At 42.2% G+C, this 17844-nt stretch overlaps 1 protein-coding gene across 1 annotated transcript in view; it reads left to right on the forward strand.

The window, feature by feature from the left end:
* LOC124619242 overlaps window positions 1-17844 on the forward strand; it is a 62307-nt gene that overhangs the window by 35068 nt on the left and 9395 nt on the right. Inside the window, exons 2-3 of the mRNA XM_047145485.1 lie at window positions 5219-5444; window positions 5544-5678. Of these exons, the coding sequence (XP_047001441.1) occupies window positions 5219-5444; window positions 5544-5678 (361 nt within the window). The remainder of the gene's footprint in view (window positions 1-5218; window positions 5445-5543; window positions 5679-17844) is intronic.

Genomic DNA, 17844 nt, shown 5'->3' on the forward strand with positions numbered 1-17844 from the left:
ATAAAAAAATAGCAGATGTAATAGCACATCCACTCTTTTCTCTTACGAACTGAATGATTGTCAGTGGCTGTTTCCCTTCATCCTTAAAAATGGCAGTCGTTACTCCACTGCACAAGAAAGGTGACAAGTCTTGTCCTAATAATTACCAGCCAGTCTCCCTTGTACCCATCATATCAAAAGTAGTGGAATATTGCATACAGCTCCAAATCAGTCAACATCTGTCTGTGAATAATATTCTTAGTAACTCTCAGTATGGCTTCAGGTCCGGCCTGTCAACAGCAAAAGCAGTTGAAGATGTTGTTTCATATATATTGTCATCATCTGAATCAGGATTATCAGTTAATGCCACTCTTGTGGACCTAAGCAAGGCATTTGACTCTGTCAGTCACAGGATACAACTAGAAAAACTGTACTGCTATGGTATTAGAGGCTCAGAACTATCTCTGATCAGATCCTATCTGAGTGACAGAAAACAAATTGTGCATTTTAACAATATGAGGTCAAATGTCTTGGATATCATGCAGGGTGTACCACAAGGCTCTGTGTTTGGACCTTTACTTTTTATAATATATGTAAATAACTTGCCCAGTACCATGTTATGTAAATCCACACTCTATGCAGATGATACAACTTTTGTTACAGCAGGGAAAGATTTAGGAAAATTAAACGAGGAAAGTGAGGCTCATCTCAGAGCAGCCGTCAAGTGGTTCCAACTCAATGACTTGCATATAAATCATGATAAAACTGTAAATATTCTCTTTAGCTTGTGTGTTAAGAGTGATAAGATTGATTGTGTCTCAGCTAAACTACTTGGGATCCACCTTGACTCAAAATTAACATGGAAGAGTCATACCGATTACATTTGCACTAAGTTAGCACGTGTGACATATTTTATTGGGTAAACTAAGGTCATGTGTTAGTGGTAAGTTATTACTCAAAGCATACTATGCCTTTTTCCACACCCATTTAACATATGCCACTTTGTTTTGGGGAAACTCACCGGAGCAAAACAAGTTTTCATTTGGCAAAAGAAGGCAGTCAGATGCATCCACGGAGTCAGAAATAATGAGTCTTGTAGACCATATTTCAAAAATCTAAAAATACTAACAGTTGCAGTCCTCTTTATACTAAGTTGTCTGATACACACAAAAGAAAACCAACATAGTCACAAACTACGACAATATATCCATCACCATGACACACATATAAAACAGCAAATTGACATTCCAATTGCTAGACTAAAGAAAACTCAAGAAAGTTACAGGTAAATGGGAGTAAAACTATTTAACATGTTGCCAATAGAGGCACATAATGTGTCACTGAATGAGTTTAAAAGTGTCACAAAGAAATGACTAAGAGAAAAAGCTTTTTATACAATAGAAGAGTTTATAATGTGCTCTAAAGATGATCTTAAGTACTGGTACTAATATAGTTTCACTTAGATTAAACTTATACATGTAAATATAATGCAAATACCTTGTGCAGCATCAAGGACAAATTTTTGTATCTTATTAGACAATAATGATCTACAATATATTACACCATTTCTGTTAGTTATGTAAACTGTATACGTACACGAATGACGACATCAATTGCATTTTTAATGCCTAAAGATGGATAATAAAATAAATAAATAAAATAAATAGAAAACACACAGACCTCCACACTGCCCTCCAGTGAGCTCACGCGCCACTGAAGTCGCTTATGGCGGTTTTTTGGGGTCATTGGACTGCATGCTGCGGGGTGTCTGGCTTGGAGCTGTTTTTGAAGTAACCGATTTGTAAAATTTTGTTATGTCACTGCGGTGCCAACTGCTGCTCAAATTGCTGCTGGAGATGCAATATGATATGGCAGAGCCACATGCCAAACATGATGATCTTCCGTCTCGGTAGTGCCGTGGTTGTCCTGAGCATGGCCATCTTGTGACCGTACGTGCTCGTGACCAACGCTCTCAGCAGCCATGTACAGTGGCTACATTGCTGCCAAGTCTTTCCACGATATCGCTGAAGGAAAATATAGCTTCTTGTAGCTCCACTACATGACTTTGGTCAAAGTCAGTGAGATGTTGATAATGGCATTTTTGTCACCTTAAAGGCATTCTTAAGTTCTTGACATCAGCCAGGTCCAATCTCAGAGCTAATTATGCTCATGACCGTTACAGTCTGTATTTAAGGCAAACTTGATGTGCATCCTCATATTGGAGCTACTAGCACCACTTTTATGCGACTAGCTTGAAATCTAAATATAAATCCTCTTTCAGATGTACAAACACACCTACCAACTGTCTTTTGCGTCGTAAATTCCTTTTTGGTGTTGTGACCTTTTTTCGGTCAGCGTATATTCCTACTGTCCCAACTTTTTTTTTACTCAGCGGTTGCTGTTAATGTTAAGTATATTATGTGAGGCCCGTGAATACTCATCTTCCTTGATTGTAGCCCACCAGGTAAGCAGCTAAAAGACCCCAGTATCAACAAACTGGTCTCGTTGAGAGAAATGTGTTCATCGCCAGGGTGACTGTGTAGAGAAATAAATATGCAGACGTGAAGAACAAAGACATAGAATGTTAGTAAACTTCGTTTTATTTAAAAAGCTTTAAGAGTTCTCACACAACTAAATCAGAGACATTGCTTTTCAACATACCCTCGTACTTTCGTAGTTGATGTTTTTATTATTGGAAGCCACTTTCTGAACAATATTTTGACCACAGCAAATTCCACCTGTGTAGAGACGGTAAAAGTCAGCTTTCATTGTCAGTCGAATTCAGTAGAACATGCTGCATCACCGATCATGAATGAGACAATGCGGCCTCTGTTGACTGTTCAGTAACCCAGTATTTCAACCATATACTGTGAACACATCACCATTTCGCAGCAAGAAGGGTTGCCAGGATGGATAGCTACCCACTGAATTAGTGTGTGGCACAGCATCATCATTCGAATTTTCAGCTGCTATCACAGGCCCTAAAACACTGAAGATATGCCACATAAGAATATTTCACCATCATTAACACGAGCTGATAACTGCTAACTGCAAATTTTAGTTCATAGGTACCCCGAGAAGAATGTATGCTGCTTTCTGGAGGTGACTGGATGCGCAGACATTACAGAACCATTTGCACTTGATCAATTTGCACTCTTCCCTCCCTCTCTCCCTACCTGTACTGTGGTGCTTGAGTAAGGTGGGGAATGGAAAGTCTGGAATGGGATCCAGATGTGTGCATTGGTTTCTTTTCACAGTCGAGTACAGTATTTGCCTGAAACCTGATGAATATCTTAGAGGAGCTTGAAGGCAGCCATGTACTGATGGACTTCTCCAGGTTGGCCAGGGAAGAGTGGCAGTCGTATTTTAGTTGTTGTTGTTGCGGTCTTCTGTCCTGAGACTGGTTTAATGCAGCTCTCCATGCTACCCTATCCTGTGCATGTTTCTTCATCTCCCAGTGCCTACTGCAACCTACATCCTTCTGAATCTGCTTAGTGTGTTAATCTATTGGTCTCCCTCTACGACTTTTACCCTCCACACTGCCCTCCAATGCTAAATTTGTGATCCCTTGATGCCTCAGAACATGTCCTACCAACCGGTCCCTTCTTCTCGTCAAGTTGTGCCACAAACTCCTCTTCTCCCCAATCCTCTTCAACACCTCCTCATTAGTTATGTGATCTACCCATCTAATCTTCAGCATTCTTCTGTAGCACCACATTTCGAAAGCTTCTATTCTCTTCCTGTTCAAACTATTTATTGTCCATGTTTCACTTCCATACAGGGCTACACTCCATACAAATACTTTCAGAAACGACTTCCTGACACTTAAATCTACACTCGATCTTAACAAATTTCTCTTCTTCAGAAACGCTTTCCTTGCCATTGCCAGTCTACGTTTTATATCGTCTCTACTTTGAACATCATCAGTTATTTTGCTCCCCAAATAGCAAAACTCCTTTACTACTTTAAGTGTCTCATTTCCTAATCTAATTCCCTCAGCATCACCCAACTTAATTCGACTACATTCCATTATCCTCGTTTTGCTTTTGTTAATGTTCATCTTATACCCTCCTTTCAAGACACTGTCCATTCCGTTCAACTGCTCTTCCAGGTCCTTTGCTGTCTCTGACAGAATTACAATGTCATCGGCGAACCTCCAAGTTTTTATTTCTTCTCCATGGATTTTAATACCTACTCCGAACTTTTCTTTTGTGCCCTTTACTGCTTGCTCAATATACAGATTGAATAACACTGGGGAGATGCTGCAACCCTGTCTCACATCCTTCCCAACCCCTGCTTCCCTTTCATGCCCCTCGATTCTTATAACTGCCATCTGGTTTCTGTACAAATTGTAAATAGCCTTTCGCTCCCTGTATTTTACCCCTGCCACCTTTAGAATTTGAAAGAGAGTATATTTTAGTGTCATGTACAATGGAGCATGCTTGGAACATGTTGCAGTGCTTTGTCACAGGAACTCTCCTAACACCCTAGATGACCTCAAAAGTGGGGCAGGCTCGAGTAGCAATGTCTCAACCACCTTCTGACAGCATGCCAAAAGGTATCTAAGCGTACTGCAATGCACAAGCTGAAGAAACAGGGTACTGAATGTTGCCCAGCAGCAGACTTCTATTTGCACAGATATACAAAGATGTGCGCTGTGAGTAGGCTGCCTTTTTTATTACTGTTTTTTTAATTTTATTTTACAGTAACGTTTTATTTTAGTTTCATCCTTTCATTCCCTGATCCCCTTGAATCTGAGTCCGCACACATTAGCCGATCTTCTGCTGGTGCAAGAATTATTTATGAACACTTTATGATATCTGTTTCTAGTGTTCTTTCTTTCCTCTAAGTAAAATCTGCCTTTTAGCTAACGACCTTGCCGCAGTGGTAACATCGGGTCCCGTCAGATCACCGAAGTTGAGCGCTGTCGGCCTTGGATGGATGACCGTCCGTGTCTGGCGAGGGCTGTTGGCAAACGAGGTTCGCTCAGTCCTTGTGAGGCCAACTGAGGAGCTATTTGAATGAGAAGTAGCGGCTTCAGTCATGTTACCTGACAACTGCTGGGAGAGCGGTGTGCTGACCACATGCCCCTCCATATCCGCATCCAGTGACGCCTATCGGCTGAGGATGACACGGCGGTCGGTCGGTGCAATGGTCCTTCCGAGGCCTGTTCGGACGGAGAGGAGGAGAAAAATGTGCCTTTTGGAGGGAGGAGTGAATGTTTATTTTCTTTTTGCAGGAAGGATAAGGAACATCACAAGCGAATGTCGTCTGACTGCCGGCAAATGGCGCTTGATGCTGAATCTCTAAAAATCGAGATAGGGGAAGCAATGCTACAGAAATTTGGGCGGAAACTGAACTTAAAGCATTTAGCGGAAGCAATTCTTAAGAAGCATATTTCGGAGATGCGATCCTCTGTGAACAAATTAAGGCAAGAGTACGACAGAAAAGTTTTTAAAATGCAGGTTTGTCGTCTTTAAATATCGCAATCATTTTCTTCATCTACAATATTTATTTAGTTCTCTTGGACATGTCCTTAATTATTATTTATAATACTGTTGCAGACTGAAGTGCAAGAGAGACTGGAAGCTCTGTCTCGAATTATTCAACAGAATACTGAAAAGAAAAATCTACTGATCGTGTTGGAAGCAGAGAAAACTAAACTATGGAAACTCTTAAATAAACAAAAGACGAAGCAGGTAGGTGTATATGCACTCAGAACTATGATTGTTTTAATTTAAATATATTTGAAATCGTAATAACAGTCGTAATTTACTTGTGAAAATTCATATGTTGAGATAAAAGACACTAACCTCATACCTTGATGTAATTTGAAAGAAATATGTGTTTTGAAAAATTCAGTCATTGTCAAGAAGAGTCGTCCAACATACTCGCGTAGCTGTAGGCCTAGACAGAAGACGATCTATTGCAGATTTGTGAAATAATTTTGTGCTCCGAATATTATGATCTTTTTCGAAACTGAAAAATCTCCTCTATAGTAGTCAGCCTGTATTCTGCAAAGAACTCTCTCTGGTCTCGAGATAGCGGCATCTAGATTTATGTCGTGGTGTCGCCTAATGTTCAAAATGTAAACTTGCAGAATATCAGATCAGTTATGTAACTAGAGTGAATATTTACTAGCCAACTAGCGAACAGTGAGCAGTAGCAAGTTGTGAAATAAGCCTAACTTATCAGATGTGTTCCAAAAAAAGGATCGTGGCAGCCTTACTGTTTGCAGAAATGATTTGATGGTTAACATCGGAAGCTCCGTGGGCTGTTCGCAGATGGTACCGATGCAAATGACATCTACAGGATCAGCACTTGAGGCAGGGACACCAGTTGACCGTCACTTAAACAAATGTGATTTTGCATAAGCAGACTTTGTCCTCTTTTTAATCACAGATTATTTGCAATCTCCTCTTTTTAATCACAGATTATTTGCAATCCCTTTTCCCTCCTCCTCCTCTCCAGAGCGACATAGAAATCAACGCCAAGGTTGACGCCGCGTCCCTTGACTTCAGATGGGCATCTGCTTGTTCTATCGTTTAGTGAACCAAATACGAGATTACCGAGTATTGAACCAGGTTTGTGACTGTGTTCAAGACTTCCTACACTTTGTTCTTAATGGAACAAAATCGACAGATCGAAAAATAATTTCAGGAGTACCCTAAGGAAGTGTGAGAGGACCTTTACTGATTACAGTACGCAGGTTGTCCTAGGAGGAATGATCAGTATTCGTGGATATGACAAGAACACTCATTTGAAGCAAGAAACTTCTTATGGACATATTCCCTATTCCGAACAGTTTCCGAGATAGATCAGCGCTTGAGGCAGGGCCACCACTTAACCCTCACTGTCCACTCTTATTCCTATGGCAGAAAGACATACTGAGAAAAAAGTTTGAAAAATCGAGGTTGGTTGGACTAGAATAAAACGTCAAAGAGTCTGGGTAGGTAAGACACACGTGCGCGCTGCTAGCCCAAAAACAAATCTGAAAAAATATGTTCTATCTCGGAAACTATTAGGAATAGAATATATGTCCATAGGAAGTTTTTTGCTTCAAATGAGTGTTCCTGTCATATCCCTCAATATTACCAACCCTCCTGTATCTAATGATCTAGTGGGTTACGTCGGAAGATATGTGAGGTTGTTTGCAGATGATGTGATTGTCTGTACGAAGATAGCAATGTTAGAAAATTGTGATGAAATGTAGGAAGGCCTGCAGAGGACTGATGAATGATGCAGGCTCTGGCAGTTGACCGTAGGCGTAAATAAATATAACATACTGCGCATGTACAAAAAAAGAAATCCACTACTGTACAGTTACACTATTGGTGACAAATCACTAGAAGCAGTAACTATAGAAAATAACAAGGAGTACCACTTGTAGCCTAAAGTGGAATGACTACTTGAAACAAATTGTAGGAAAAGCAGATGCTAGAACGAGATTCATAGGATGGATATTGAGCAAATTAATTCATCCACTAAAAGGTGGCTTACGAAACACTTGTTCGAGCAATTCTTGAGTATTACTCACCGGTCTGGAATCCTTACCAGTTATGATGTACAAATAATGTAGGTCTAAATGTCCTGTGGCACTGTTGGCTGGGATATCCCACAGGGCGGTTTCACCCACCTGTCGGAAAGGATGTTCTTCGTCCGCGGTTACGATACGTGCTTTCTCGTTGCTGATACAAGAGTTTTGTGTGGTATGTGTATTTTTAGATTGTAGGTGAGAGTAGTGGATGTATGTATAGTGTAGTGCAATGTTTGTGTTATATGAATGATGAGAGAAACAAGAGGATGACATCCTATGTTGGCACGCTGCCTAATGCTCCGAAAGCGTAGGGTCTGCTGATGGTCAGATCGCCATCAACAGTGTCACAATCCCTGACTTCATGAGACACTGCAGAGAGCTTTGGAGCTTAATCCAGGAGATTGGCACAAAGATCTGGAACTTTACGATACCATCTCTCTCCTTAGCCAGCCAAATACTGGTGGTGAGAGTGTTGCACCAGTAATGTTTGAACCAGCTTTTCTCCACATCAGCCGCGCGGGATTAGCCGAGCGGTCTAGGCGCTGCAGTCATGGACTGTGCGGCTGGTCCCGGCGGAGGTTCGAATCCTCCCTCGGGCATGGGTTTGTGTGTTTGTCCTTAGGACAATTTCGGTTAAGTAATGTGTAAGCTTAGGGACTGATGACCTTAGCAGTTAAGTCCCATAAGATTTCACACACATTTGAACATTTTTTTCTCCACATCAGCGCCACCTCACAGGCATGCGTTAGCGACCACACCTAATGAGGTGTTACCAAGTCGGATGATTAGAAGAGATAGACAGGGTCCAACAAAGAGCACCGAGTTTCGCCACAGGATCGTTCTGTTGGTGCACAAGCGATTCAGGGATGATTGGAAAGCTCCATGACAGACGCTACAAGAGAGGCGTTGTGCATCACAGCGCAATTTACTGTAGAAATTCCGAGAAAATACGTTGCGTAAAGAGTCGGGCAACATATTACTTTCTGTCATATGTGCATCTTACGAAATGACTATGACAGTAAAATCAGAGAAATTTTGGGTAGTGACAGCTATTCTACCCGTGCATCAATTGCATGTAGGTCAGGAAATAGAGAGAATAATGGTGCGTACAAAGTATGCACCGCCGCATATCGTAATGTGGCATGCGGAATGCAGATGTGAGAGGTGTTCAGAAAGTCTGTCTGCAGTGCCGTATGATTGTTAGCCGCGCGTGCCGTATAATTGTTCGACTGATAGGGTTACTTCCCTTCAAGTGGACTCTCCCAACATTCCACTATTTCGTTTATCTTAGCCAATGTTAGTAGTGTGTGACGTTACGTGTTGACGTGAACGTTTAAGTTTAGTTCCTCTGTTCGTTTGTTTCGCTTTTGTCACTGTTAAAATGCTAACCATTGAAGAACGTGTGTTTTTAGTCGAACAAGTGTTCAAAGCTGGCGGTAAATACATAGTTTCAGTTTGTCAAATACTTAATCCAGGTTTCCCGGAGACAACGCTCCCACATCGCGATACTGTGCGAGATTTGATTAACAAATTTCGAAGTACGGGTTCAGTGACAGATGCACCGAGAAGTGGTCGTCCTAGAGTTTTGTCTGAGGATAAACTCTCGATATTTCCGATAAAATGTCCATGAGTCCGAACAGTAAGTAAGAAAACTCGCCCGGGAAATCGATGTAGTGTCGGAACGGCCCACATAGCTTTAAGGAAAAAATTAGAACTTTTCCCATAGTGCAAGAACAGAAAAATATTGATCAGGGTGTTGTTGTTGTTGTGGTCTTCAGTCCTGAGACTGGTTTGATGCAGCTCTCCATGCTACTCTATCCAGTGCAAGCTTCTTCATCTCCCAGTACCTACTGCAACCTACATCCTTCTGAATCTGCTTGGTGTATTCATCTCTTGGTCTCCCTCTACGATTTTTACCCTCCACGCTGCCCTCCAATACTAAATGGGTGATCCCTTGACGCCTCAGAACATGTCCTACCAACCGATCCCTTCTTCTAGTCAAGTTGTGCCACAAACTTCTCTTCTCCCCAATCCTCTTCAACACCTCCTCATTAGTTATGTGATTTACCCATCTAATCTTCAGCATTCTTCTGTAGCACCACATTTCGAAAGCTTCTATTCTCTTCTTGTCTAAACTATTGATCATGGTAAGAGACTGCATTATTGTCAATGAGGCAAAAAATTTCGTTCAACAAAATGGAAGGGATATTCTTAATGAAACGTTTTTTGCTGTGAGGCGTGGTTTCATTTATTCGGGTAAATGAACTCGAAAAATTATCCAGTGTGGAGTACTGCAAATCCATTGTGTATTCATGAGGAACCACTTCATTCTGTGAAAACAAGAGTTTGGATTGCAATTTCTTGACGTCGGATTGTGCGTCCCATATTTTTCAACGAAACAATAAACGCACAACGATACTGCAGTGATATTCTGTACCCATTAATAGGAGAAGTTGTGTTAAGTAAAATACTGAACGGTTATTTTCAACGTGATCGTGCAACTGCGCATACAGCTCGCGTTTCAATGTCACTGCTTGCTGATGTTTTTGGTGATCGCGTAATTCCACAGGGACTTTGGCCTCCACGATCGCCTGAAATAACAACACCTGACCTTTTCTTCTAGGGTGCAGCGAAAGCAACTGTCTATAACAACCGTCCAAAATCCATCGATGAATTGAAAACTGCAATATCCACTTTCACTGCTTCTGTTATAGAAGAAATGTCAATTGTGTATTCAACAACAGGGGGAGACACTTTCAACGTTTAATGTGAAAATTTGTAGGTAAAAATGAATATTCAATAAATTAATAACTTGTATTTCACCGAGTTTCATTTCGGTATATTCACTGCGGCAGGCGGCACGCGCGGCTAACAATCATACGGCACTGCGGAGAGACTTTTTGAACACCCCGGGTCAAAAATGCCCTTGCAAGTGGAGAGAGAAACGAAGTAGAAATTCTCGTTGCAGTGAATAGAAAATAAAATGCAACTATTGAAACGCTTATCAGCATTGGTGAATTATCAGTTAGTGTAGGCATGAAACAACTGAAACTTTTGGAATGGTCTACTACCATAATCAACGAAAGCATTTATACTGCAGGTAGGCGACTGTTTAAGGTCCAAGCGACTCAAGCAGCTTTGTGCAAAATTTGCATACAGTGTGTATCATAATTTGTTCCGAAAACTGACACGGTTGAAAGTATATGATAACAGAAGCATAGAAATTCCAGTAAATATGGATCCCCAAACGAACCATTTGCGAGATAACAGTCAGTGAGTGGTCACGAGCCCTCACTGACTTCAGTATCAAAGATCGTCCTAGTTCATATAAATGTACTTGTAATGTAAATCTTTCGATTAATCTGTCATCTAATTTGGAATAAATTTCACCCATGGCCTACGTTCACAAGGAATACAATATCACTTCACCAAGTCACATGTTACAGTTTACTGCACACCAGTACCCACTGATACTACACTCATGCTCATAAATGAAGGATAATTGCAGAATGTAGTGCCACACAACGTAGAACTACACAAAACTGGCACTAAAAGCATAGGCACATAGGGAACACACACGACCACAGATATGTAAGTCCACAGTATTGGTGATAAGTTGAGAAAACCGTTCCTAAACACCTGTGCTACAAACACCACTGTTTCCTGCGCATGTACCCCGACATCAATATGGGATATGATCACCATGCACACCTTGACAGGCAGCACAATGGGTTGGCATACTCTGGATCAAGTGGTCTAGCAGCTGCTGGGGTATAGCCTCCCATTCCTGCACCAGTGCCTGTCGGAGCTCCTGAAGTGTCCTAGGGGTTTGAAGACGTGCAGCGATACGTCAACTGAGAGCGTCGCAGATGTGCCTGATGGGGTTTAGGTCTGGAGAACAGGCAGGCCACTCCATTCGCCTGATATCTTCTGTTTAAAGGTACTCCTCCACAATGGCAGCTCGGTGGAGCTTTGCATTATCATCCATCAGGAGGAAAGTGGGACCCACTGCACCCCTGAAAAGGTGGACATTCTGATGCAAGATGACGTCCCAATACACCCGACGTGTTACAGTTCCTTTGTCAAAGACATGCAGGGGAGCACGTGCACCAATAATAATTCCACCCCACACCATCAGACCACGACCTCAAAACAGGTCCCTTTCAAGGTCATTAAGGGGTTGTTATCTGGTTCCTGGTTCACGTCAGATGAAAACCCGGCGAGAATCACTGTTCAGACTATACCTGGACTCGTCCGTGAACATAACCTGGGACCACTGTTCCAACGACCATGTACTGTGTTCTTGACACCAGGCTTTATGGGCTCTTCTGTGACCAGGGGTCAGTGGAATGCACCTTGAAGGTCTCCGGGCGAATAAACCATGTCTGTTCAGTCGTCTGTAGGCTTGTGTGTCTGGAGACAACTGTTCCAGTGACTACAGTAAGGTCCCGAGCAAGGTTACCTGCAGTACTCCGTGGCCGTCAGCGGGCACTGATGGTGAGATATCGGTCTTCTTGTGGAGTTGTACACTGTGGACGTCCCGTACTGTAGCGCCTGGACACGTCTCCTGTGTGCTGAAATCGTTGCCATAATCTTGAGGTCACACTTTGTGGCATACAGAGGGCCCATCCTATGACCTGCTGTGTTTGACCAGCCTCCAGTCGCCCTAGTATTCTACCCCTCATAACGTCATCAATATGTATTCTTTGAGCCATTTTCAACACACAGGCACCATTAGCACGTCTGAAAACGTCTGCATACTTACACGCTGCACCGTACTCTGACATGCACCACTCTGCGTATGTGGACAGCTGCCGGCGCCACCGTGCGACGACTGCAGGTCAAATGCACCGCATGGTCATCAGAGCGTTGTTGCACTATGTATCAGCATTATCCTTAATTTATGAGCATGAGTGTAGAATACGCGTTAGGTATAACGCACCAGCGGACTATGCGCTGTGACGTCACCGTGGATCCTTGCGCCTCGCCATACTGCCTTACAGCTTATAGGCACACACCGCACACAACTCATAAGAAGGTAGGAATTTAATCGAGATTTTGCAGATTTTAGTGTATTATTATTGTTAAGCTTTATGTTAGTCATACTATTTTTTTTCTATGGTTGGTTAAATGGTAATGTAGCGTCCGAACTATGTCTTTTTCAAATTTTGTTAATAAGTTTCAGTTTTCAAAACACTAAGGCTTAAATCAATAAAATGTGGCAGAACGATAAATTCCCTGAGTCTTCTTGTTAATAGTGACTTCGCTAGGAAGAGGATGTTTCGGTATGTCTCTGAGAAAAGATAGACAACGTAACGTCGCAACCTTTGCAGTATTTTCAGATGACCAATTAGTACATCGTCCTTTCATAACTACTTGTTGCTGATAGTCAGAAAAAGAGCTCTGAATCACATTTTGAACAAGTTTCAATTTCGTGTAACTCATCGCTACTTCAACAGAGAAACGATCCTGTAAATCTGCATTTTTTTAAAAAATCCTTATTCAATTCATTGCATTATACATATTAACCCACTACCTGACTACATTAGTGGGTCCTAATGATGATACAAAGAAAATGCAGCTTTCTATTCTACTACAGGTAATTTTGTTATTATTATTACTCTAATCTTACCGCTATGTGGTTCTAAGCTACTTAATCTACAAGGAAACTACATGCTACCTGCAGCGTTACAGGTGTGCCAGTGCTACTATAAACCTACTGGGTGTTGGCCAGGCCCACTGAGCTAATCCCAGTGGGCATGCCCTTAACTTAGTATCGCTGCAGTCTATCTGCATTCTTTTACCTAAAGTCTTTTATTTCTGTTTCCATAATTTCTAATGGTCAGTGTAAGCATGCATTGTCGCATTTAGAACAGTGTTTATTTTCGCGGCTAATGTTTTGTCTAGTAGTAACTTTTCCATTAGTTGATAATACACCGAAGAACCAAAGATACTGACTGGTACACCTGCCTAACATCGTCTACGGCTCCCTTGATCACGCAGAAGTGCCGGAACACGACGCGGCATGGTCTCGACTAATGTCTGGTAGTGCTGGGGGGAATTGAAACGATGAATCCTGCAAGGCTGTCCATAAATCCGTAAGGGATGGAGATCTCTTCTGAACAGCATATTATAAGGCATCCCATGTTCATGTCTGGGGAGTTTGGTGGCCAGCGAAAGTGTTTAAACTCAGAGAAGTGTTCCTGGAGCCACTCTGTAGCAATGCTAGACTTGTGGAGTATCGCATTGTCCTGCTGAAACTGCCCAAGTCTTTCGGAATGCACAACGGACGTGAATGGATGCAGGTGATCAGACAGTATGCGTACGTATCAGGAGTCCCATATCACTCAACTGCACACGCCCCGCACTATTACAGAGCTTCCACCAACTTGAGAAGCCCCTGCTGACGTGCAGTGTCCATTGATTCATGAGGTTGTCTCCATACCATTAAACGTCCATTCGCTCGACATAATTTGAAACGAGAATCTTCCGACCAGGCAACATGTTTCCAGTAATCAGCAATCAATGTGGGTGATGACGGGCCCAGGTGAAGCGTAAAACTTTGTTTCGTGCTGTCATGAAGGGTACACCAGTGGGCCTTCGGTTTCGAAAGTCCGTATCGATGATGTTTCGTTGAATGGTTTGCACGTTGACACTTCTTATTGGCCCAGCATTGAAATCTGCTGCAATTTGGGGAAGGGTTGCGCTTTGTCACGTTGAACAGTTCTCAGTCGTCGTTGGTCCCGTTCTGCAGGATGTTTTTCCGGCCGCAGCAATGTCTGAGATCTGATGTTTTACCGGATTTCAGATATTTATAGTACACTCGTGAAATGATCGTACGGGAAAATCCGCACTTCATTGCTACCTCTGAGATGCTGTGTCCATCGCTCGTGCACCGACTATAACCACGTTCAAACTCACTTAAATTTTGCTGACCTATCATTGTAGCAGCAGTAACCGACCTAACAAGTGCGCCAGACACTTATATAGGCGTTGCCGACCGCAGCGCCGTATTCTGCCTGTTTACATATCTCTGGATTTGAATAAGCATGCCTATACCAGCTTCTTTGGTGCTTCAGTGTATGTTTACCTGTAAAGTATCATCTGCATCTTTGCAATGGCTTCGTTTTTGTGCCCATATATTTCTGTCACTATTAGGCTCAGTACTACGCCCTGAATCAACACCAGAGGATGGTAGATTTGAAATTGGAACCGCATCAGTTTTGAACTTGAGTTTCGAAGGAATATTCAGCACTCCCTTTCATAATACGAATAAGTAAAATGTACTGAGCAGACGGGAGCATTTTCAACTGAAAACGATTCTACACATGTACATGCATTCATCAAAAATGTTCCAATGTGTGTGATATCTTATGGGACTTAACTGCTAAGGTCATCAGTCCCTAAGCTTACACACTATTTAACCTAAATTATCCTAAGGACAAACACACACACCCATGCCCGAGGGAGGACTCGAACCTCTGCCGGGATCAGCCGCACAGTCCATGACTGCAGCGCCCCAGACCGCTCGGCTAATCCCGCGCGGCATGCACTTATCCCTCTTCGTTTCGTCTCATTGTTTTTAAGAAACATACGAAACTTATTTCGTAACTTACTTAGTTGTCTGCTGTGGTTAGTTCAACTGGCGATCGCGGCGCAAATAATCATTTTTCACTTAAAAACTTACTCTTAAAAATATCCCTCAGGACATTCATAATTATTACATCACTCTAAATTAAATCACCAGTCACTAATAAAATTTCATACTGCCGTAAACAATTTTGTTTTCGCTCTAAAACGTAGTTACAACAGGTTATCTAGTATCCGTGCCAGTACCTGTTAATGGAGGATGTTTCATATGTAGTCTTGCCATTTGGAGTCAACGCCATCCTCGGCCCTGCAGTGAGTTACGAATTCTTTGACACACCCCTCTGGATCATCTCGTAAATTTTGACAAGACTGTCCAGTTTGCTGCTCCAGTTCTCCAACTGTACCAACGACAGTGCTGTAGGCTGCACTATAGAAATGACCCCAGGCGGAAAAAAAAACCCATGAGGGCTGATGCCAAGTGACTTCGGAGGCCAAGGTACTCTGCTCTACCTGTCCATCTTGGACCACATTGGTAATTTAGATGTCTCGTATCGGCAGAAAAAATGTCCATTGGTGCATTGTGCATCTACCACATTCTTCAACGTTGTGCAAAGTAGGGTAGGCTATGGGTGACGTTTGACCCCACTTCGATGGGAGCTTAATTGAAAAGTTTTCGTTTCAAATGCGTTGAAACTAACATTTTGTACTTGACATGTTGCACTGAAGTCAGTGGCGACACGTAAGACACATTTGCAGTTATCTCGAATACAGCTCGTTTGCGGACCAATGTTTAGTGGAATGTTTTTTATTTTATTGTCGTATACTTTCATATGTGTCATTTTAACTGTTAATTCTGGTTCATCATGTATATGTAAGAAATACAACATTTTATTCTAATGTTTATAGATAAATAATTAATAAATATGGCGTGGCTCACAGTTCGATGCAAACACTTTTATCTGAAGGCAATTATCACCAGTAATCGAACCTAGATATACCATGTGAAAAGCGTGAACACTACCGTACAGCGACGGAGGAGGATTGTTGTATTCATCACACGAGTAAAATAAATACATGTCCAAGGAAATGCGACTAATGTCTGAATGAAGGGGGGGGGGGGGGGCTGGAAAGGGGATGCTGCCAAATCATGTGTCGCGTGTGTGGAAAAATTGTGCCCAACCAGCCCTGCTACCAGTGATTTGCAGTGATCTGAAAACTCTCCAACTTATGGCAATAGCTTTTATACATAAAGAAGCGTTTCTTGGCATTGTATCCACCTTTGTAGCTGAGGTTGCTAAGGCACGCCACTGCGATTCTGAATGTAGCTGGTTCGAATCCTGTCAGTGGCAGAAATTTTCTCTCCAAGTGTTTTGCTAGCAAGGGAAGGAAACGTCTTGGCGTAAAGTTCCTGACATACTAACTTTATGCCAGTGTCCTGGATTAAATTCCTAACCCCTTCTCAGTGTCTCATGGAGTGAAGCCTGTGGCGCTGTCGGATGGGGACATTGATCTCGGTGGCCTTCTTGCTGCTATTCGAGGGAATTAGTCAGTATTCTGGGACTGGGTTTTACTCTTTTCCTTCTGTCATCATATAACACAAACCTGATGCTACACTATACACGTCGCAGTCACTACACTTAGACATACATTCAGGAGGGCGACACTTCAAACAATGCTCGGGTAGGTATGGCACAAGTTGAGAGCAATATGTTCGATCAATGGGGCTGAGAAATACTGTACCAGTCACCACACTACCCAACTTAAGTCCTTGCGACTTCAACTTGATTCCTAAATTGAAGAAAGCACTTCATGGCATTTATTTCGGAACTGTTATTGAGATTCATTGGGCAATAGACTGTTCCACTCGGTCTATCAACACAACTGTTACTGCTAACGGTATCCTACTACCTTCACATCGCTGCCAGCGAGTTATACACAATACTTGTCACTATTGTGAAAGACAGTAAAACTTTGAAATATGTATCTATTTTCTGTAAGTTGTAAGAATATAGCTGCCACTATTAAAGCTCCAAACCTCGTACAATCAAGGAGGGGGTGAGGGGATGGGTGGGAGGATGATTGTACCCATCTGCCTGGTGGGCAGGAGTAAATACCATGCATATGGCCAATAGAATGACAGTCTTCTGTGTTCCTGATCAATAGGAGACTAGCCCATTCGAGAACAGCCTACCAGTTTGCCATCCAATTGGAGAATGGACCTTAAGGGGCGGGGGGTGGGGGTACACCTAGCAACCAGTGATGACTGCCTAGATTCTATGACCTCCAAGTCTCTGAAGGGCAACTTGTCTAGTCTTTATAATTGAATACATGTCTGCTATGTGTTTTTCAACGACTGCTTACATTCTGTGACCTTCAGACCAGATATCTGATAGGCATCTTGTCTAGATAGTGTTATAGACACGTGTCTTGTGAATGTTATTTGGTGACTTTCTGCCATGGTTAGCACAAGTTCCTTTGCCGTGGCTACATTTTTATGTAAATATGAAGTATCTCTTTCATGTCGAGAAACGTTAAAAAGTTATAACATATCAGTAATTGTTTCAAAAGCAAATTGTCTTACATTATTTTGAATTTCATGTATTTTACACATAGCACAGCACTGGTGATATCCTGTATGTGTGCCAGTAGCATGTTTTTAACATAATACCGCCACAAACATGTATAGAGAGACACAGAACCGTTTCTAAATGAATAGACTATGCAGCATGGAAGCTATC

This window comes from Schistocerca americana, chromosome 6 (assembly GCF_021461395.2).
Source record: "Schistocerca americana isolate TAMUIC-IGC-003095 chromosome 6, iqSchAmer2.1, whole genome shotgun sequence".
Lineage (NCBI taxonomy): Eukaryota > Metazoa > Arthropoda > Insecta > Orthoptera > Acrididae > Schistocerca > Schistocerca americana.